Source organism: Gorilla gorilla, chromosome 7 (genome assembly GCF_029281585.2).
Source record: "Gorilla gorilla gorilla isolate KB3781 chromosome 7, NHGRI_mGorGor1-v2.1_pri, whole genome shotgun sequence".
NCBI classification, from domain to species: Eukaryota; Metazoa; Chordata; class Mammalia; order Primates; family Hominidae; genus Gorilla; species Gorilla gorilla.
This window is the reverse complement of record NC_073231.2, coordinates 103621426-103639497: the sequence shown is the minus strand read 5'-3', so window position 1 is coordinate 103639497 and position 18072 is coordinate 103621426. Positions and strand designations below refer to the sequence as shown.

Sequence of the window (18072 nt, the reverse complement as noted above, 5' to 3'; positions counted from 1 at the left end):
AGCATCTCTTGGTTCTCTGTTTACTTCACTACCAGTTAGTTACTCTCTCATTCTTCCTCCTGGCCTCTTACAGTTGGAGCTCCTTCAGGGCTCAGTTCTGGGCCCCGTTGCCTTTTCTTTTTACTCTTTCCCTAACAGAAATTCAGTTTTTAGGCTGATATCCTCAAATCTATAATCTCAGTCCAAATATTTCCTCTGGGCCACAGACTCCCATGCCTGACCTTTGTAGCCTCTCCACTTTAAGATGGTTCACATGTTCCAGCCATAACAATCTAGATAATAGTAGCTGAAACAGCAAAAGGTACTGAGCACTTCCTATGGGCCAGGCCCCATTCTAAGCATGTTTTACGCACTAACTCATTTAATCCTCACAACAACTCTGAGGCAAGTAGATTTTAGTAGAGATGGTGTTTTGCCACGTTGGCCAGGCTGGTCTTGAACTCCTGATCTCAAGTGATCCCCACCACCCTCCCAGGCTCCCAAAATGCTGGGATTACAGGTGTGAGCCACCGTGGCCAGTCTGTAATTACTTTCTATCATTTAAATCATGTGGTTATAAAGTCACTCCTATCTTGCAGAGGGGGAAATTGAGGCACACAATGATAAGTCACTAGCTCAAGTTTAGCATCTTCAACACACTGCAGTGTCAGAACTCAAACTGACCTCTTCTGGCTTCGGAGCCTACACTCCTGTATTAGTCTGCTTTCATGCTGCTGATAAAGACATATCCGAGACTGGGAAGAAAAAGAGGTTTAACTGGACTTACAGTTCCACATGGCTGGGGAGGCCTCAGAATCATGGCAAAGGGTGAAAGGGACTTCTTACATGGCGGTGACAAGAGAGAATGAAGAAAAAGCAAAAGTGACCTGTTGCCCAGGCTGAAGTGCACTGGCGCGCTCTCGGCTCACTGCAACCTCCGCCGCCTGGGGTTCAAGCAATTCTCCTGCCTCAGCCTCCCAAGTAGCTGGGATTACAGGCACCCACCAACACACTGGGCTAATTTTTCTATTTTTAGTAGAGATGAGGTATTGTCACCTTGGCCAGGCTGGTCTCGAACTCCTGGCCTCAGCTGATCTGCCAGCCTCGGTCTCAATCTCATGAGACTTACTATCACAAGAATAGCAAGGGAAAGAGCAGCTCCCACAATTCAATTACCTCCCCCTGGGTCCCTCCCACAATACAGGGGAATTCTGGGAGATACAATTCGAGATTTGGGTGGGGACACAGCCAAACCATATCAATTCCAAACAACTGTGCTCAGCTAGTTACTGAAATTAAAGTCTATTTTTCTCCCCCAGGTCTGTTCCCACCTCCTGACTCCGGACTTTCTCAGCTCAGTTAAGATGCAGGTCATCTCCTAAAACTGGAAAGCAGAAGTCATCTTTGATTCCTCCGTCTCCTTCGCTGCCCAAAACAGCAAGTTGCCAAATCCTTCCCTGTTCTCTATCCCCAGTGCAGCCTAGGTGGTATCCCCAATACCACTCTCCCAGGCTCTGTGCTCACACACCCAGTACCCTACTCAGCAGCAAAAGGGATCTTAAATGCATATATCAGTTCATGCATTTAGTTAAAACCACTGAACAGCTTTTTCTTACTTGGAGAAACAAAGAGCCCTCACCATGTCTTTCGAATGCTTCCGATCTCTAAAACTGCATGTTGAGCCACTCTCTCCCCTTACTTTGCTCCAACACTTTTTAAGAAAAACTCATTTGAAGTTCTCCGAAGCCAATGAGAAATAAATCTGTACTATCTTCTGCTGGAGATTATGCACAGCACTACTCCTCTCCTTTGGCATGGACTTGGCATAATGATTATAAAATGATGAGGCTGCAGTGATCTTCAAGCTGGGAGCCTAGCTTCCTCCCTGCTTACCCCACATCCACATCCCTGTACATATTTCCATTCACTGGGAAAAGGCCCTAAATTCCCCCAAATAATCTGCAACATCATTTCTAGAATGGAAAAGGATCACTCCTAGAATAAAAATAAATACTGAAACATAATAGAAGACACAAGGAGATAAGCACAAGCCTTTTCACCTTCCTTCCTGGCATTTATACCTCTTCCTCTCAAAAAAGGCCAAAAGGCCCAGGGTAGAAAGTCTATGATAATGCAATCATTTTTAAATGGGTAAGTTAACATAAGATGAAAATAGATCTTATTTAGACTCTTGCACCTAGAAAACAGAATGTTAGACGCACACAAATATTCGTTGATTTGCAATGACAAGTTATATATCAGCTCAAATGAACTCACGAGTCTATATTTGTAATTTAATAGGAAGTGCTGGCAGTCAGATTCCCTGCCCTTGAAAATACCCAAATATCTACTACTTACTGGCATCATCCATGAACTCAAAGTCACCTCCCAGTTCAGAACTTGAAAAGTGATACTGATCCGGATCAGCCAGGGCACTCAATAAAATCAACAGTACCACAGCATTGATGATCTGCAACAAGAAAAAAAAAAAAAAAGAATTTAAGTAACCCCAGGATGCAATCCTTATAATAGAAAATTACACTGACCACATGGAGTCAGGCTGGCCACAGGCAACTTCTTCAGTGGCTTGACTCTCAACACTAAGCCCCACCCATCGAGGGAGGAGATAAACATTCCCAAGGCAGAAATGCTGCCAGCCCATTCAGCTGCAGCCAAGTGCACAAGGCTTGGAGTGAAGACAACAGCAGGATTTTACCTCATTCCCCCTGGCCCAGGCACCACAGAGCAGTGAACAGCACACACAAACACAGGCATCAGCCCTGGCGCCAGTGGTTGAAAAAGCACAAAAACTTTCCAGTGAGTCAGCTACACTCTAGAGCTAAAGGTAAGCAACCCAAGTTATCTCAGTTAATCAAACATTTTACAGGTTCAAACTAGTGGAGCTCTGAGAGCTTTGAAGCCATCTAGGAAGCAGTTTCAGAGAATGAATGCAAAGCTACATAGTGGATCCAGGATCATCCTTCTGCAACAACCCTTTCCAGGCCAGGCCAGGCCAGTAGTCCTGTCTTCTGAGTACTGCCCTTGGCTACTTTAAACTCAGCTCTTCTAAATGAAAATCACCTTCTTTAACATCTCCCACTTCTGCCCTCCTTATTTGTTCTCTAACTTAAAAAATGGCCTCGCTATTAATAATTAATGAAAAACATTCAGGCACTATGCTAAGTGCTTTATGTGGAATCTCTCTTAAGCCCTGCAATAACCTAACGAAGTGGGTACTGAATTATTCCCATGTTATACATAGCAAACTGAGGCTCAGAGGTTAAAAAACACTGCCCAGGAACAAACAACTACCAAGCTGTAGAGATGGGATTTGAATCCAGGAATTTAGGTTCCAAAACCTAACCTCTACAAGTCTCCTGTCCATATATGAAACTTGATCATCTGAGTTTACCATCTTTATCCTGCACACTCAACCAACTGCAAAATCCTGATCATTCTACCTCTTCATTTCTATTTCCTTTATTCTTCCTGTCACTGCTGGACAATACACACACATATTAACTTTGATGGGGCTGGGGTAGCAAGGATTGCAGAGTTTAAGTGAGGCACCAGCTAAGACTGGGTTGTTGTCTGCTGAGAGACAAGGTGTCTATATTGCCCAGGCTGGCCTCAAACTCCTGGGCTCAAGCAATCCTCCCACCTCTGCCTCCCAAGTAGCTGGGCCTACAGGTGCGCATCATTGGGCCAGGCCAAGACTGGCTTGTTACTTCTTTACTATTCTAAGTTCAGAAACTTATGGCACAGTTCTATGTTTTACTCTTCTCAAATGGAGTGAAGATACACAGAGAAAAGCCTCCTACTAACTAATGGCATATCCTACCACAAAAATCATATTTGGGTTGAACACAGTGGCTCATGTCTGTAATCCCAGCACTTTGGGAGGCTGAGGTGGGAAGATCAGTTGAGCCCAGGAGTTCAAGACAAGCCTGGACAACACAGTGAGACCCCATCTCAACAAACAAGAAAATGAGCCACGCACAGTGGCGCACGCCTGTAGTCCCAGCTCCTCAGGAGGCTGAGGTGGAAGGATCGCCTGAGCCCAGGAGTTTGAGGCTACAGTGAGCTGATGTGCCACTGCACTCCAACCTGAGCAACATAGTAAGACCTTCCCTCAAAACCAAATAAACAAAAATCCACATACTTGGAAATACCTGTTTAAAGGAAGTATAAATGTTTTACAGAACATCCATTCAAGAGTTTATTTTTGGCCCGGCACAGTGGCTCACACCTGTAATCCCACCACTTTGGGAAGCCGAGGTGGGTGGATTACTTGAGATTAGGAGTTCGAGACCAGCCTGGCCAACATGGTGAAACCCTATTTCTTAAAATGCAAATTAGTTGGGCGTGGTGGTGGATGCCTGTAATCCCAGCTATTCAGGAGGCTGAGGCAGGAGAATCACTTCAACCAGGGAGGCAGAGGTTCCAGTGAGCTGAGATCGTGCCACTGCCCTCCAGCCTGGGTGAAAGAGTGAGACCCTGTCTCAGGGGAAGAAAAAAAAAGAAAAAAAAAAGTTCATTTTTAAATGACAATCCCAATTGGTTATTTCAGGATTATTGTAGGATTCGAAGTAACTTCTTTTTTTTTCTTTTTTTTTTGAGACGGAGTCTCACTCTGTCACCCAGGCTGGAGTGTAGTGGCACAATCTCGGCTCACTCCAACCGCCACCTGCCAGGTTCAAGCGATTCTCATGCCTCAGCCTCTCGAGTAGCTGGGATTACAGGTGCCTGCCACCACACCCGGCTAATTTTTGTATTTTTAGTAGAGATGGGGTTTCACCGTCTTGGTCAGGCTGGTCTTGAACTCCTGACCTCGTGATCCACCCGCCTCGGCCTCCCAAAGTGCTAGGATTATAGGCGTGAGGCACCGCGCCTGGCTGGAATAACTTTTTTTCTTCCTGTATTTTCCAAATTGTCAAATAAAAGCTGATTGCTTTCTGAAAAAAAATTGTAATAATGAGAAGAGCCACTTCCCAGAGTATACATATACATATAACTAATTTAAACAGATACTACAAGCATGTGTTTAACCAAACATCTGAACTGTACAAAGAATATATAGTGAAAAGTTACCTTCTCCGTCAAAGGCATCTGAACCAAAGCGACTCCATTATGAACAGGGGCTTGGTAAAATGTGGCTAAGACCCACTGGGCTGCACTTCCAGGAGGTTAGGCCTTCTAAGTCACAGGATGAGATAGGAGGTCAGCGCAAGGTACAGGTCACAAAGACCATGCCGATAAAACAGGTGATGGTAAAGAAGCCGGCCAAAACCCATCAAAACCAAGATGGTGACAAAAGTGAGCTCTGGCTGTCCTCACTTCTCATTATGCACTAGTTATAATACATTAGCATGCATGCTAAAAGACACTCCCACCAGCGCCATGACAATTTACAAATGCCATGGCAACGTCAGGTAGTTACCCTATATGGCCTGAAAAGGGGAGGAACTCTCATTTCCGGGAATTGCCCACCCCTTTCCTGGAAAATGCATGAATAATCCACCCCTTGTTTAGCATATAATGAATAAATAATTATAGTATTATCAGTCGAGCAGTCCAAGCTACTGCTCTGCCTATGGAGTAACCATTCTTTTGTTTCTTTACTTAATAAACTTACATTCACTTTACTCTATGGACTCAATCTGAATTATTTCTTGCACGAGGTCCAAGAACCCTCTCTTGGGGTCTGGATCCCCTTTCCAGTAACATCTCCACAGCAATTATTATAACAGTATCTTGTTTCTCTCCAAAGATCCAAGAAATTTCATAGCACATTTTAAACAGTGTGATTAACAAAGCTATCTGAAGAAAACTTTCTGTTACAACTCCAAGGCTTAAAGGAGCCACAGGCCAGTCCCACAACTGGCATTAAGATGTATGGCACAGATGTTATTTGATAAACTGTCAAGTTTTCTTGGCATTTCAATCCCTCTATACTTTTTTTTTTTTGAGACGGAGTCTCGCACTGTCGCCCAGGCTGGAGTGCAGTGGCGCAAGCTCGGCTCACCGCAACCTCCACCACCCAGGTTCAAGTGATTCTCCCGCCTCAGTAGGAGCCTGTAGCTGCGATTACAGACACCTGCCACCACACCTGGCTAATTTTTTGTATTTTTATTAGAGACAGCGTTTCACCATATTGGCCAGGCTGGTCTCAAGTGATCCGCCCGCCTCAGACTCCCAAAGTGCTGGGATTACAGGTGTGAGCCACTGCACCCAACTCTTCTATACTCTTATTTTTGAGAAAAGGTATGTGGAAAATTGTGGACTGAAATAAGATCAAACGAAATAAGAGGAATGTGCTTTGAAAAATTATGAAGAGCTGGGCATGGTGGCCTGTAATCCTAGCACTTTAGGAGGCCGAGGCAGATGGATCACCTGAGGTCAGGAGTTTGAGACCAGTTTGGCCAACGTGGTGAAACCCCATCTCTGCTAAAAATAGAAAAATTAGCTGGACATGTTAGCGTGTGCCTGTAATCCCAGCTACTCCGGAGGCCAAGGCAGGAGAATCACTTGAACCCGGCGGGGGACGGAGATGGCAGTGAGCTAAGATGGCACCATTGCACTCCAGCCTGGGCAACAAGAGCGAAACTCCATCTCAAAAAAAAAAAAAAAAAAGTATGAAGAACCACACAAGGGCAATGTACTCCATTACTGTTATCATAATAGGGTAGAGTTTTAAAGCTGAAATGAAAAAACATAAATTTGGGATTCATGGGCAAAAAGCTTTAGAGGAGGGAGCAGAGGTAAGGAGCTGGTCAGAGAAGATGGAAAGGTGAGGAAGTCGTACAGTGTGAATCTGGGGTCCTGTAGGGCTACTTACGGAGTTTTTTTTTGTTTTTTTTTAATTAGAGATGGGGTGTGTCACTATGTTGCCCAGACTGGTCTTGAACTCTCAGGCTCAAGTGATCCTCCTGCCCCGGCCTCCCGAAGTCCTGGGATTAAATGCGCGAGCCACCACCTGACTTTGTATTTTATTGTGAGTGTAACAAGAAGTCAACGGGGCTGGGCACAGTGGCTCATGCCTGTAATCCTAGCACTTTGGGAGGCCAAGGCGGGCAGATCACCAGAAGTCAGGAGTTTAAGATGAGCCTGACCAACATGAAGAAACCCTGTCTCCACCAAAAATACAAAATTAGCCGGGCATGGTGGTGCATGCCTGTAATCCCAGCTACTCCGGAAGCTGAGGCAGGAGAATGGCTTGAACCCGGGAGGCGGAGGTTACGGTGAGCCGAGATTGCGTCACTGCACTCTAGCCTGGGCAACAAGAGCGAAAACTCCACCTCCAAACAACAACAAAAAAAGAGGTCAAGGGGTAATATTACAGAAGGGAAGAATGTCATCTGGCCAGAGTTCAAATGAGTGAATATACATAAAATATCTAGACCGGTGACTGGCATACAATAGCCACTCAAATTAGTTATCTTACCTCTTCACACCTTAACAAGAACCATGTTAAAAGCTCTTGGTTACTAGTTTTCTAGATCTTCTAAAGCCAGTGTTAACGCACCTGCTTTACGCCTGTGCTTTCCTGCACTCTCAGTCCCTAGGGACCTGTCAACTCTTAATCCGCTTATTATTCCCCCGTGGAGTCTACTGATCATATATAGCTACTAATTGCCTACAACACATATTTGCTAAGTGCTTAGGAAGAACTCCCCAGGACTCAGAGCATGAAGTTAAATATATCATGTACCCAAAAAACAAAAAGCATAAAGCAATGAATGTGACAAGAGCTCAGAGAAAGAATCATGGAAGTTAAGGAGAGTTACAGTCAGGGGTTGCAGGGACCTGCAACAGAGATGGGAGCATTTGAACAGGAACTCGAAAGATGAAGATTTGGAGCCTGAGAGGTGTGGAAAAGAACAATTCCAAGTATGAGCAATGCCACTGAGACAAAGACATCTCCTCAAGACAGCAAGTTCAATGTGGCTGGAACGCCAGGGTCAGGGGGTATAAAAGGAAATGTTAGAGGATAGAACCAAAAATGTAGGATGGGGCCAGGTGGTGAAGAGGCCTCGAAACTAGGATAGGAATTCTAATAGTTAATGAAAATGCCATAAGGTTTTGAGGAAGGATATGACATGATCAGAGCTATGTTGTTAGAAAGAACAAACTGGCAGAAGTGGGAAGGCTAAATTAGAGGCAGGAATCCAATCTGGTGTCAAATAAAAATTATAGGCGGCCATTGTTGCAGACTGAGCTCCTGCACAATAGGGCCTCAACATACTAGACTACAAACCAAAATGCAGTCACCATGCTCAGGTTCAGATAACCTGAAGTCACCTGATGCTAACCATCAGTTATTTTTGTATTGTTCTGTCTTCCTGCCCCTGCCTCACAAGAAAAGTCCCTTTGAAACGACTCATCTGCTTTTAGTTCTTTGTTTCTGGTTTCTTCAGCCCATTTCTCTCTAAAAAGCCAAGCTCCTCTGCTTAGCTCACAGGATACTCTATTTTATGAGATGAAGTGTTGCCCAATTCTAGAAAGCCAATTAAGATCTTTAAACTAAATTGTTGTAATTTTTGTCCTTTGACCCTGGAAACACCTACAATAGTCTGGCTAAGAAGTAATAGGGCATTTCATCTCCAATTCTCATGACAACCCTGTGAGATGGTCTTCTTCCATGTTAGGTGGTGAGGTTTAGTGACTTTATCTTAGGGCCTATGTGTGGGAGAGCCAAGGTTGGAACCCCAAGACCTTTCCACATGGAGGCAGAATTACTAGAGATACAGTAACTGACTACAAGCAAAGAACACGGAAAAAGAAGCAAAAAGACCTAAGACTTCAAGCCTGGTGACAGGATGTATCTTGTCATTATTAGAAATGGAAAAGGTCAGTGGAAGGACTATGACGACGTCGATTTTAGATACACTGTGCTGAAAGTACTGCAGGATGTCCAAATAATCCTATTTTTAGCTTATCCATCTGGCCTCTAACCCTCCTCTTTGTACTTGCCCTGTGGTATTCATGTGTGCCCTGTTTTTCTGTTTGCTACTGGAGTTCTGACAGCCTGATGCTGTCAGATACTTACATGCCTTTCTGCCCTCTCCTGCTCCATCTCTGTAACACATCACATGGTATCTGACAACAGAGTCCTGGCTGCTGGCTCAGTGTGTCCTTCTTACTCCAGAGTGGGTCCTGGGTCCTAAACCTGCCAGTGTCATAAATGCTGTAGTAACTATTATCACCCACTCTACCTCTAGCCCTGTGTTCTTTCTCTCGGGGGACCAAGTCTCCGTCCAGGTGCCCTGGTTCTTCACGAGGCCGTCCAGATAGAGGGGACACAGATAAAACAAAGATATGACAGGTAAGCTCACTACACATCACAAATGACTCACCACTGTGGCTTTTAATCAGTGTGGAATTTTCCTAATATAAGAAGGTCTGTGAACCACCACGTATCTACTGTATTATTATTATATAAAACCTCAATTGTTGGATGGGAATCTGGCACACCATGAATGATGTGAATAGAAAATGGGGAGCCATGAGGACTTATGTCTGTGCAAAGGGGTTGGGGATAGGATTAGCCATGGTAGCTACTAAACCCAGACAGATAGAAAAGGTCAAACATGAGTCAAAGCCCCAGCAACACTGGGTAAGAATGTCCTGAAAGAGCGAAAATGGCAATCACTCAATCATCCATTCTAACCAAGAATAAAACATCACCACAAATGAGAACCAAGACGACGCTCAGGCTTGCCAGGAGCAGAATACATAATGCCCACAGTTGATCTAAATGCAAAAGAGGGGACACACTTATGCTCTAATTCAGTTAATGCTCACTTATATTTGGGCTTTCATTGTCTGTTTTTTTATGTCATGAGCAAACTGTTCCTGTTCTATTTACAAACTGATCCTGTGATGTCACATATTTTTCCTTGTTCTTAACAATGATTACTTCCACATGTAAATAAATCCAACTTCTGTCCAATTTCTAAAGTGCTGTTAGGCCCCTGAATATGTTCCAGGAATTCAAAGTGCTTTTCACCCATAAGTCATCTATCAGATCCCAAATAAGAGACTTGCAGCTTGAATCTAAACAACTGAAAATGTAATTGTCAGCTCTCCTTTTTAAAAGCCTCAATAAAAAAAAATCCTTATGAACATTCAAACCCACTGATACAGTAATTAAACAACGATCAGAAATTTACACAGGTTGTATCCAAAAATGATCACTGCAGACTTACGTATAATAGTGAAAACTTGAAACAAAAGTAGAATGACTGAATATTAAAGCCAAGTAACAGAATCCTATACAAGCATTAAAATCTTATTTTTTTTTAATGTTAATGATGAGAAAATGTTCACAGAATCACAGTAAATGAAAAGCACAGTATTAAAAAGTTGTAATTCCAGCCGGGCGCGGTGGCTCACTCCTGTAATCCCAGCACTTTGGGAGGACGAGGCAGGCGGAGCACCTGAGGTCGGGAGTTCGAGACCAGCCTAACCAACAAGGAGAAACCTCGTCTCTACCAAAATAGAAAATTAGCTGTGCGTAGTGGCGCATGCCTGTAATCCCAGCTACTCGGAAGGCTGAGGCAGGAGAATCGCTTCAACCTGGGAAGCAGAGGTTTCAGTGAGCCGAGGTCGCACCGTTGCACTCCAGCCTGCGCAATAAGAACAAAACTTCATCTCAAAAAAAAAAAAAAAAGTTGTAATTCCAATTTTATTATTTATATCTAGTTTTTTATTTGAGACAGGATCTCACTATATTACTCGACCTGGTCTCAAACTCCTGGGCTCAAGCGATGCTCCCACAGAAGCCTCCCAAAGTGCTGGGATCACAAGCATGAGCCATTGTACCCGGCCATTTCTTTTATTTATTTATTTATTGAGATAGAGTCTCACTCTGTCACGCAAGCTGGAGTGCAATGGCACAATCTCAGCTCACTGCAACCTCTGCCTTCCTGGGTTCAAGCGAATCTCCTGCCTCAGCCTCCCGAGTAGCTGGGATTACAAGTGCCTGCTACCACATCCAGCTAATTTTTGTATTTTTAGTAGAGAAGGTGTTTTACCATGTTGGCCAGACTGGTCTCGAACTCCTGACCTCAGGTGATCTGCCCACCACAGCCTCCCAAAGTGCTGGGATTACAGGAATGAGTCACTGCGCCTGGACGTGCCCAGACATTTCTATCTGTAATGTGCTCACATGTATAAATCATAGGTAAAAAGCACTACAACATACAATGATTATAAACTAGGTCCTAGATTTGCCAGTAACTTATATCTTTATCACACTCCTTTTTTCCCCCAAATTGTCTAATGTAAGCATAATGTAAGCATAAAATAACAACTAACATGCTAAGACAATGATCAATAATAAACAAATCTGTCCAGGCATTCAAGTCAAACCTGGAAATAGATATAACAAGGGAGAAACATCAGAGTGAAATAATATTAATTCAAGGATCCGGACAAGCACAGTGGCTCATACCTGTAATCCCAACACTTAAGGAAGCCCAGGCAGGATGACTGCTTGAGTCCAGGAGATCAGCCTGGACAACACAGTAAGACTCCATCTCCATAAAAATTAGACTCATGAATAATCCACTCATTGTTTAGCATATAATCAAGAAATAACTGGCTGGTGCTTGTAATCCCAGCACTTTGGGAGCTCGAGGCAGGTAGATCACTTGAGGTCAGGAATCGGAGACCAGCCTGGCCAACACGGTGATTCCCCATCTCTACCAAAACACACAAAAACTAGGCAGATAGGGTGGCGCATGCCTGTAGTCCCAGCTACTGGGGGGCCAAGGCAAGAGGATCGCTTGAGCCCGGGAGGTTGAGGCTGCGGTAAGCTAAGACTGCGCCTCTGCACTCCAGCCTGGGCAACAAAGGTGAGTGGGGAAAACAGCAAATAAATCAAGAAGAGGTGTGATTGGAAATGAACTAAGCTAAGGTCCTTGCATTGTCTAGGAAGAGATCAAAAGTACCAATTAGTGTTAGACCTTTTTTTTTTTTTTTTTTTTTTTTAAAGACAGAGTCTCACTCTGTTGCTGAGGCTGGAGTGCAGTGGGGCAATCTCGGCCTCTGGGGTTCAAGCAATTCTCCCACCTCAGCCTCCAGGGTAGCTGGGACTACAGGCAAGTGCCACCACACTCAGCTAATTTTTCTATTTTTAGTAGAGACAGGGTTTCACCATGTTGGCCAGGCTGGTCTCAAACTCCTGACCTCAAGCGATCCACCCACCTCAGCCCCCCAAGATGCTGGGATTACAGGTGTGAGCCACCACGCCCAGCCAGTGTTAGACTTTCTTAAAAGTCAAAGATATATAAACTCTATGGCAAACCATTAATAGAACAGTCTTGAGTGATAAGATACAGGGGTCTTCGCTTAGTGATAGCTGAGCTGTTTATATTTTACGTCCTTTTACGTAAACGTACAATAATCAGTAAAAATGATTCACAATTTAAAAAATAGGCCAGGTGTGGGTGGCTTACTCCTGTAATCCCAGCAATTTTTGACAGGCTGAAGAGTAAGGATCCACTGAGCCCAGGAGTTCAAGACTAGCCTGGGCAACATAATGAGACCCTGTCTCTACAAATAATAATAATTAGCCAGGTGTGGTGGTAGGCACCTGTGGTCCCAGCTACTCTGGAGGCTGACGCAGGTAGATTGCCTAAGCTCAGGAGGTTGCGGCTCCAGTGAGCTATGATCATGCTACCACACTGCACTCTGAGTGACAAAGTGAGATTCTGTCTCAAAAAATAATAATAAATAAACATTATAATCTGATTTGCTGTTTTCTGATACTTGGCTAATTTCTATATTCCAGTATTTGGAAATTTTTTCTAAAAGTTATTAATGGGGCTGGGCATGGCAGCTCACGCCTGTAATCCCAGCACTTTGGGAGGCTGAGGCAGGTGGATCACCTGAGGTCAGGAGTTTGAGACCAACCTGGACAACATGGTCAAACCTTGTCTCTTAAAAATACAAAAATTAGCCGGGCATGGTGGCGGGTGCCTGTAATCCCAGCTACTCAAGAGGCTGAGGCAGGAGAATCGCTTGAACATGGGAGGTGGAGGTTGCAGTGAGCCAAGATCACGCCATTGCACTCCAGCCTGGGTGACAGAGCGAGACTCCATCTCAAAATAAATAAATAAAATTAAAATAAAATAAAAGCTATTAATGGCAGGTATGCCTCTCATTTGGATTCAATTTCAATGGGCAAATCAAAGGGAAGTTTGAATCAGACTCTCACTACGGTCCTGTTCTGATATTAAAATAAACTTCTTCCCATGCTTGTTATTTCAATTCAAATAAATATGGTAAATATATTCTGCGGGGAAATTAGATTTATTGTAAAATCCTATTTGCCTAAGAAATTCACTAAATTAGTTCACCTACTATGTGCCCAACATTCTGATTGAAACTGGGTTGTACAAAAATGATTAAGACATGGTCCCAAGCTGGTCATGGTGGTTCACGCTTGCAATCCCAGCACTTTCGGAGGCTGAGGTGGGAGGACTGCTAGAGGCCAAAAGTTCAAGATGAGCTAATTTTTATATTTATTAAAAAATTTTAAATTAGCTAGGTTTGGGCTAGGTGCAGTGGCTCACACCTGTAATCCCACCACTTTGGGAGGCCAAGGCGGGCGGTTCACCTGAGCTCAGGAGTTCAAGATCAGCCTGGCTAACATGGTGAAACCTCATCTCTGCTAAAAATACAAAAATTAGCCAGGCGTGATGGCAGGCGCTGGTAATCCCAGCTACTTGGGAGGCTGAGGCAGGAGAACTGTTTGAACCCAGAAGGCAGAGGCTGCAGTGAGGCGAGACTGCACCATTGCACTCCAGTCTGGGCAACAGAGCAAGATTCTGTCAAAAAAAAAAAAAAAAAACAATTAGCTAGGTTTGGTGGTGTATGCTTGCAGTCCTAGCTACTTGGGAGGCTGGGCTGAGAGTTAATGCTTGAGCCCATGAGTTCAAGGCTGCAGTGAGCTATGATGGTGCCACTGCTCCCCAGCCTGGGCGACAGAGCAAGAACCCCAACTCTTAACCCTTGTCCCATTAGTCCCAAGAATACTTGCCAGCAGCCCTAGCAGCTGCAGCGTTTATTCTGTGATAAGTTTGCCACAAAAATCTTGCTTTTATTATTATTTTCACATTCCTCTAGTATATCAATTTGGGAAACGATAGACATTCTGTTTACAGCATTCAGTTTTAATGGTGGTATTTCCATGTACAAAATATACTAATTCTCTATCGCTGAAGTGTCAAATCCTACAAAACAGCATTCCTATGGATGATGTTGACATCACTCTTGAACAGCTGTTGGCCGAAGATTCATTTGAACAATCCGATTTTTCTGAAATAGACAATACTGATATTCTGTTTAGAAATAATTCCAAGAACAATTTTTATTTTATTTTACAATGAAAATCACTCAGATTTGCTTCAGCCTCATAGGGTGTTTATACAAAATTAAATGAGTGCTGGGGGCGAGCTAAACCTTTTTTTTTCTGAACAGAAAAATAGTTTAAAAAAAAGACATGGTCCCTGTGCCCAACATTAGTCCAGTGGAAGAAACATACATCAACAGCCAAGTAAAATGTAGAATAAATGCTATAACATTCATTAACTCATTCATTCAGTTATTCAAAAATTAATCTATTATGCCACAAATATATGCCAGGCACAATGCTAAGCATCACATATATATTATGGCAAAGCCCTCAAGGCAGCCTATTATCTAGTGGGGAAAATAATAAATTGGATGTTCTATTCAGAGTGAACACAAATTCTGTTACCTTATCAACAACAGTATTTTTCATTCCAGAGTTTCCAGTTATTATTTTCAAATCTGTCGTATCTTTTGTATGATTTCTGAGGTGACACTATTAACACCAGAAAGTAACAGACCTAAACATCCTGAGAGAGAAAAGTTATAGCACAAACAATTTTAGGGTATCAGATTAAGTGACTAATTGACTGTTATGCTGGGCGCAATGGCTCACGCCTGTAATCCCAGCACTTTGGAAGGCTGAGGAGGGCGGATCACTTGAGGTCAGGAGTTCGAAACCAGCCTGGCCAACATGGTGAAATCCTGTCTCTACTAAAAATACAAAACAGCCACGTGTGGTGCCAGGAGCCTGTAATCCCAGCTACTTGGGAGGCTGAGACAGAAGAATCACTTGGACCTGGGAGGCAGAGGTTGCAGTGAGCCGAGATCGTGCCACTGCAATGCAGCCTGCGCTACAGAGTGAGACTTAGTCTCAAAAAAGGAAAAAAATAAAAAATAAAAAAAAAAATTGACTGTTAGGCTAGGCATGGCGGCTCACACCTGTAATCCCAGCACTTTGGGAGGCCAAGGGAGGTGGATCATTTGAACTCAGGAGTTTGAGACCAGCCTGAACAACATGGTGAAACCCATATCTACAAAAAATACAAATAATTAGCTGGTCGTGGTGGCTCGCACCTGTAGTCCCAGCTGCTTGGGGAGCTGGGGTGGCAAGGACCTGGAGCCCAGGAGGCCAAGGATGTAGTGAGCGGAGATGGTGCCACTGCACTCCAGCCTGGGTGACAAACTGTGATCTTGTATCAAAAAAAATAAAAATAAAAAAGAACCAACTGTTAAGAAAAACTCTAAGGCACACAAGCAGGAAAATGAGCCACTCTTGGCAATCCTTGGAGTTGGATTGTAATGGCTGCCATGTTGTAAGTTGCTGAACTTCTAAGTCAAAGGATGGTCTCTTTGGTTATAGACTCTGAGGGAAAAAGTTTAAGGAGTAAAATGGATGTTGTATCTTTTATTAGAGCCTCATTTCAACAGATACAATTTTTTAATATATTATGGAAGTTTTTCCCCCCAAATTCAACCAGGTCTTTCTGATTCACCAGTTTAGTCAACAGTACCATCCTTTCAGGACGTCTTCCTCATAGGTGATGAACTAAACTAAGAAACCACCATCTCCATATGCACCATTTTATATTATAAAAACAGTGCTGCCTCCCTATCAAGTCTGATCATTACTACACCATTCTACAGATGAGAACTCAGACTTCAGGGAAATATGCACATACCATGTTCATAAAATACAGTTGCATAAAGTTTTCAACTGACATTCAGTTGTTGGTGCTTTGATTACAAATGCCATATACGCTCTTACCAGTAACCCAGGTTCCTCCCAAGAAGCCACCACACCCCATTCACAGGCCCTGGCCAACTCTGCTAAACCAATCCCTGGCAGCAAGCTCAAAATTCCTTTCAAGGGAGTGCTCCAGACAGCACTCCCAATCTGACAAGGGGCTAGCGTGCAAAACGATTTGCCACACCAGCAGAAGCAATCCCAATTTCTCTGAGTGAACTTCAGTCAGTTCTGGTGTTCATTCTCAGGCTAAGACACCATTATGTACTCAAAGAACACAGGGTGCACATAATTAACAAGAAGGATGTCTAGACAATGGACAGAAGGCAAAGGATGGCCCCCAGAAGAGGCAAAGACCTACTGGGAGACATGGAGGGACAGGGTGTGGAGGCAGAAAATGACTGTGCTCCCTTTCATGTCTTAAAGAACATTTTAAATATTTGAATATGAAGAAAGAGGCCCAGCCCAGAGCCTAGTTCAGGATGGACAATGGAGACCTAAACTCTGTGCACAAAAAAGTATCAGCCAGGCATGGTGGCTCATGCCTGTAATCCCAGCACTTTGGGAGGCCGAGGCAAGTGGCTCGCTTGAACCCAGAAGCTCGAGACCAGACTGGGCAAACAAGCAAGACCCTGTTTCTACAAACAATAATTTGTAAAAATAGCTGGGTGTGGTGTGTGCCTGTGGTCCCAGCTACTTGGGAGGCTGAGGTGGGAAAACTACTTGAGCTGAAAGGTCCGAGGTTGCAATGAGGCGTGATTGCACCACTGCACTCCAACCTGGGAAATAAAGTGAGACCCCTGTCTCAAAAAAACAGAAAGCTAGGACAGGCTCAGTGGCACACACCTGTAATCCCAGCTACTCGGGAAGTTGAGACACGAGAACTGCTTGAACCCAGGAGGCGGAAGTTGCAGTGAGCCAAGACTGTGCCACTGCACTCCAGCCTGGGCAATAGAGCCAGACTTTGTCTCAAAACACAAAACCAGCTGGGCGCAGTGGCTCACGCCCACAGTCCAACACTTTGAGAAGCTGAGGCGGGCAGATAACTTGAGATCAGGAGTTTGAGACTACCCTGGCCAACGTGGTGAAACCCCATTTCCACTAAAAATACAAAAATTAAGGCCAGGCGCGGTGGCTCATGCCTGGATCCCAGCACTTTAGGAGAGTGAGGCGGGCAGATCACAAGGTCGGGAGTTCGAGACCAGCCTGGCCAACATAGTGAAACTCCATCTCTACTAAAAATACAAAAATTAGCCAGGCGTGGTGGTATGTGCCTGTAGTCCCAGCTACTCAGGAAGCTGAGGCAGGAGAATCGCTTGAACCCAGGAGGTGGAGGTTGCAGTGAGCCAGGATCACGCCACTGTACTCCAGCCTGGCGACAGAGTGAGACTCTGTCTAAAAAAAAAAAAAAAAAAAAAAAAAAAAAAAAAAAAATTTGTACAACCACTATGGAGAACAGTTTGGAGGTTCCTCAAAAAACTAAAAACAGAGCTATCATACAATGCAGCAATCCCACACCTAGGTATATACTCAAAAGAAAGGAAATAAGCTTATCAAAAAAAAATAGCTGCACTCCCATTTTATTGCAGCACTATTCACAATAGCCAAGATTTGTAAGCAACCTAAATGTCTGTCAACAGGCGAATGGATAAAGAAAATGTGGTACATATACAGAATGGAGTACTATTCAGCCATAATGAGATCTTGTCATTTGCAACAACATGGATGGAACTGGAGGTCATTATGTAAAGTGAAATACGCCAGGCACAGGAAACCAAACTTTGCATGTTTTCACATATTTGTGGGAGCTAAAACTTTAAACCATTGAACTCATGGAGCTAGAGAGTAGAAGGATGGTTACCAGAGGCTGGGAAGGGTAGTGGGGAGTGACGAGGCAGAAGGTTAATGGGTACAAAAAGGTGGAAAGAGGGCCGGGCAAGGTGGCTCATGCCTGTAATCCCAGCACTTTGGGAGGCCAAGGCAGGCAG

At 44.0% G+C, this 18072-nt stretch overlaps 1 protein-coding gene across 1 annotated transcript in view; it reads right to left on the bottom strand.

The window, feature by feature from the left end:
* Nucleotides 1–18072, bottom strand: part of LAPTM4B (lysosomal protein transmembrane 4 beta) — an 81492-nt gene that overhangs the window by 46469 nt on the left and 16951 nt on the right. Inside the window, 1 exon segment of the mRNA XM_019032164.4 lies at nt 2338–2449. Within this exon segment, the coding sequence (XP_018887709.3) occupies nt 2338–2449 (112 nt within the window).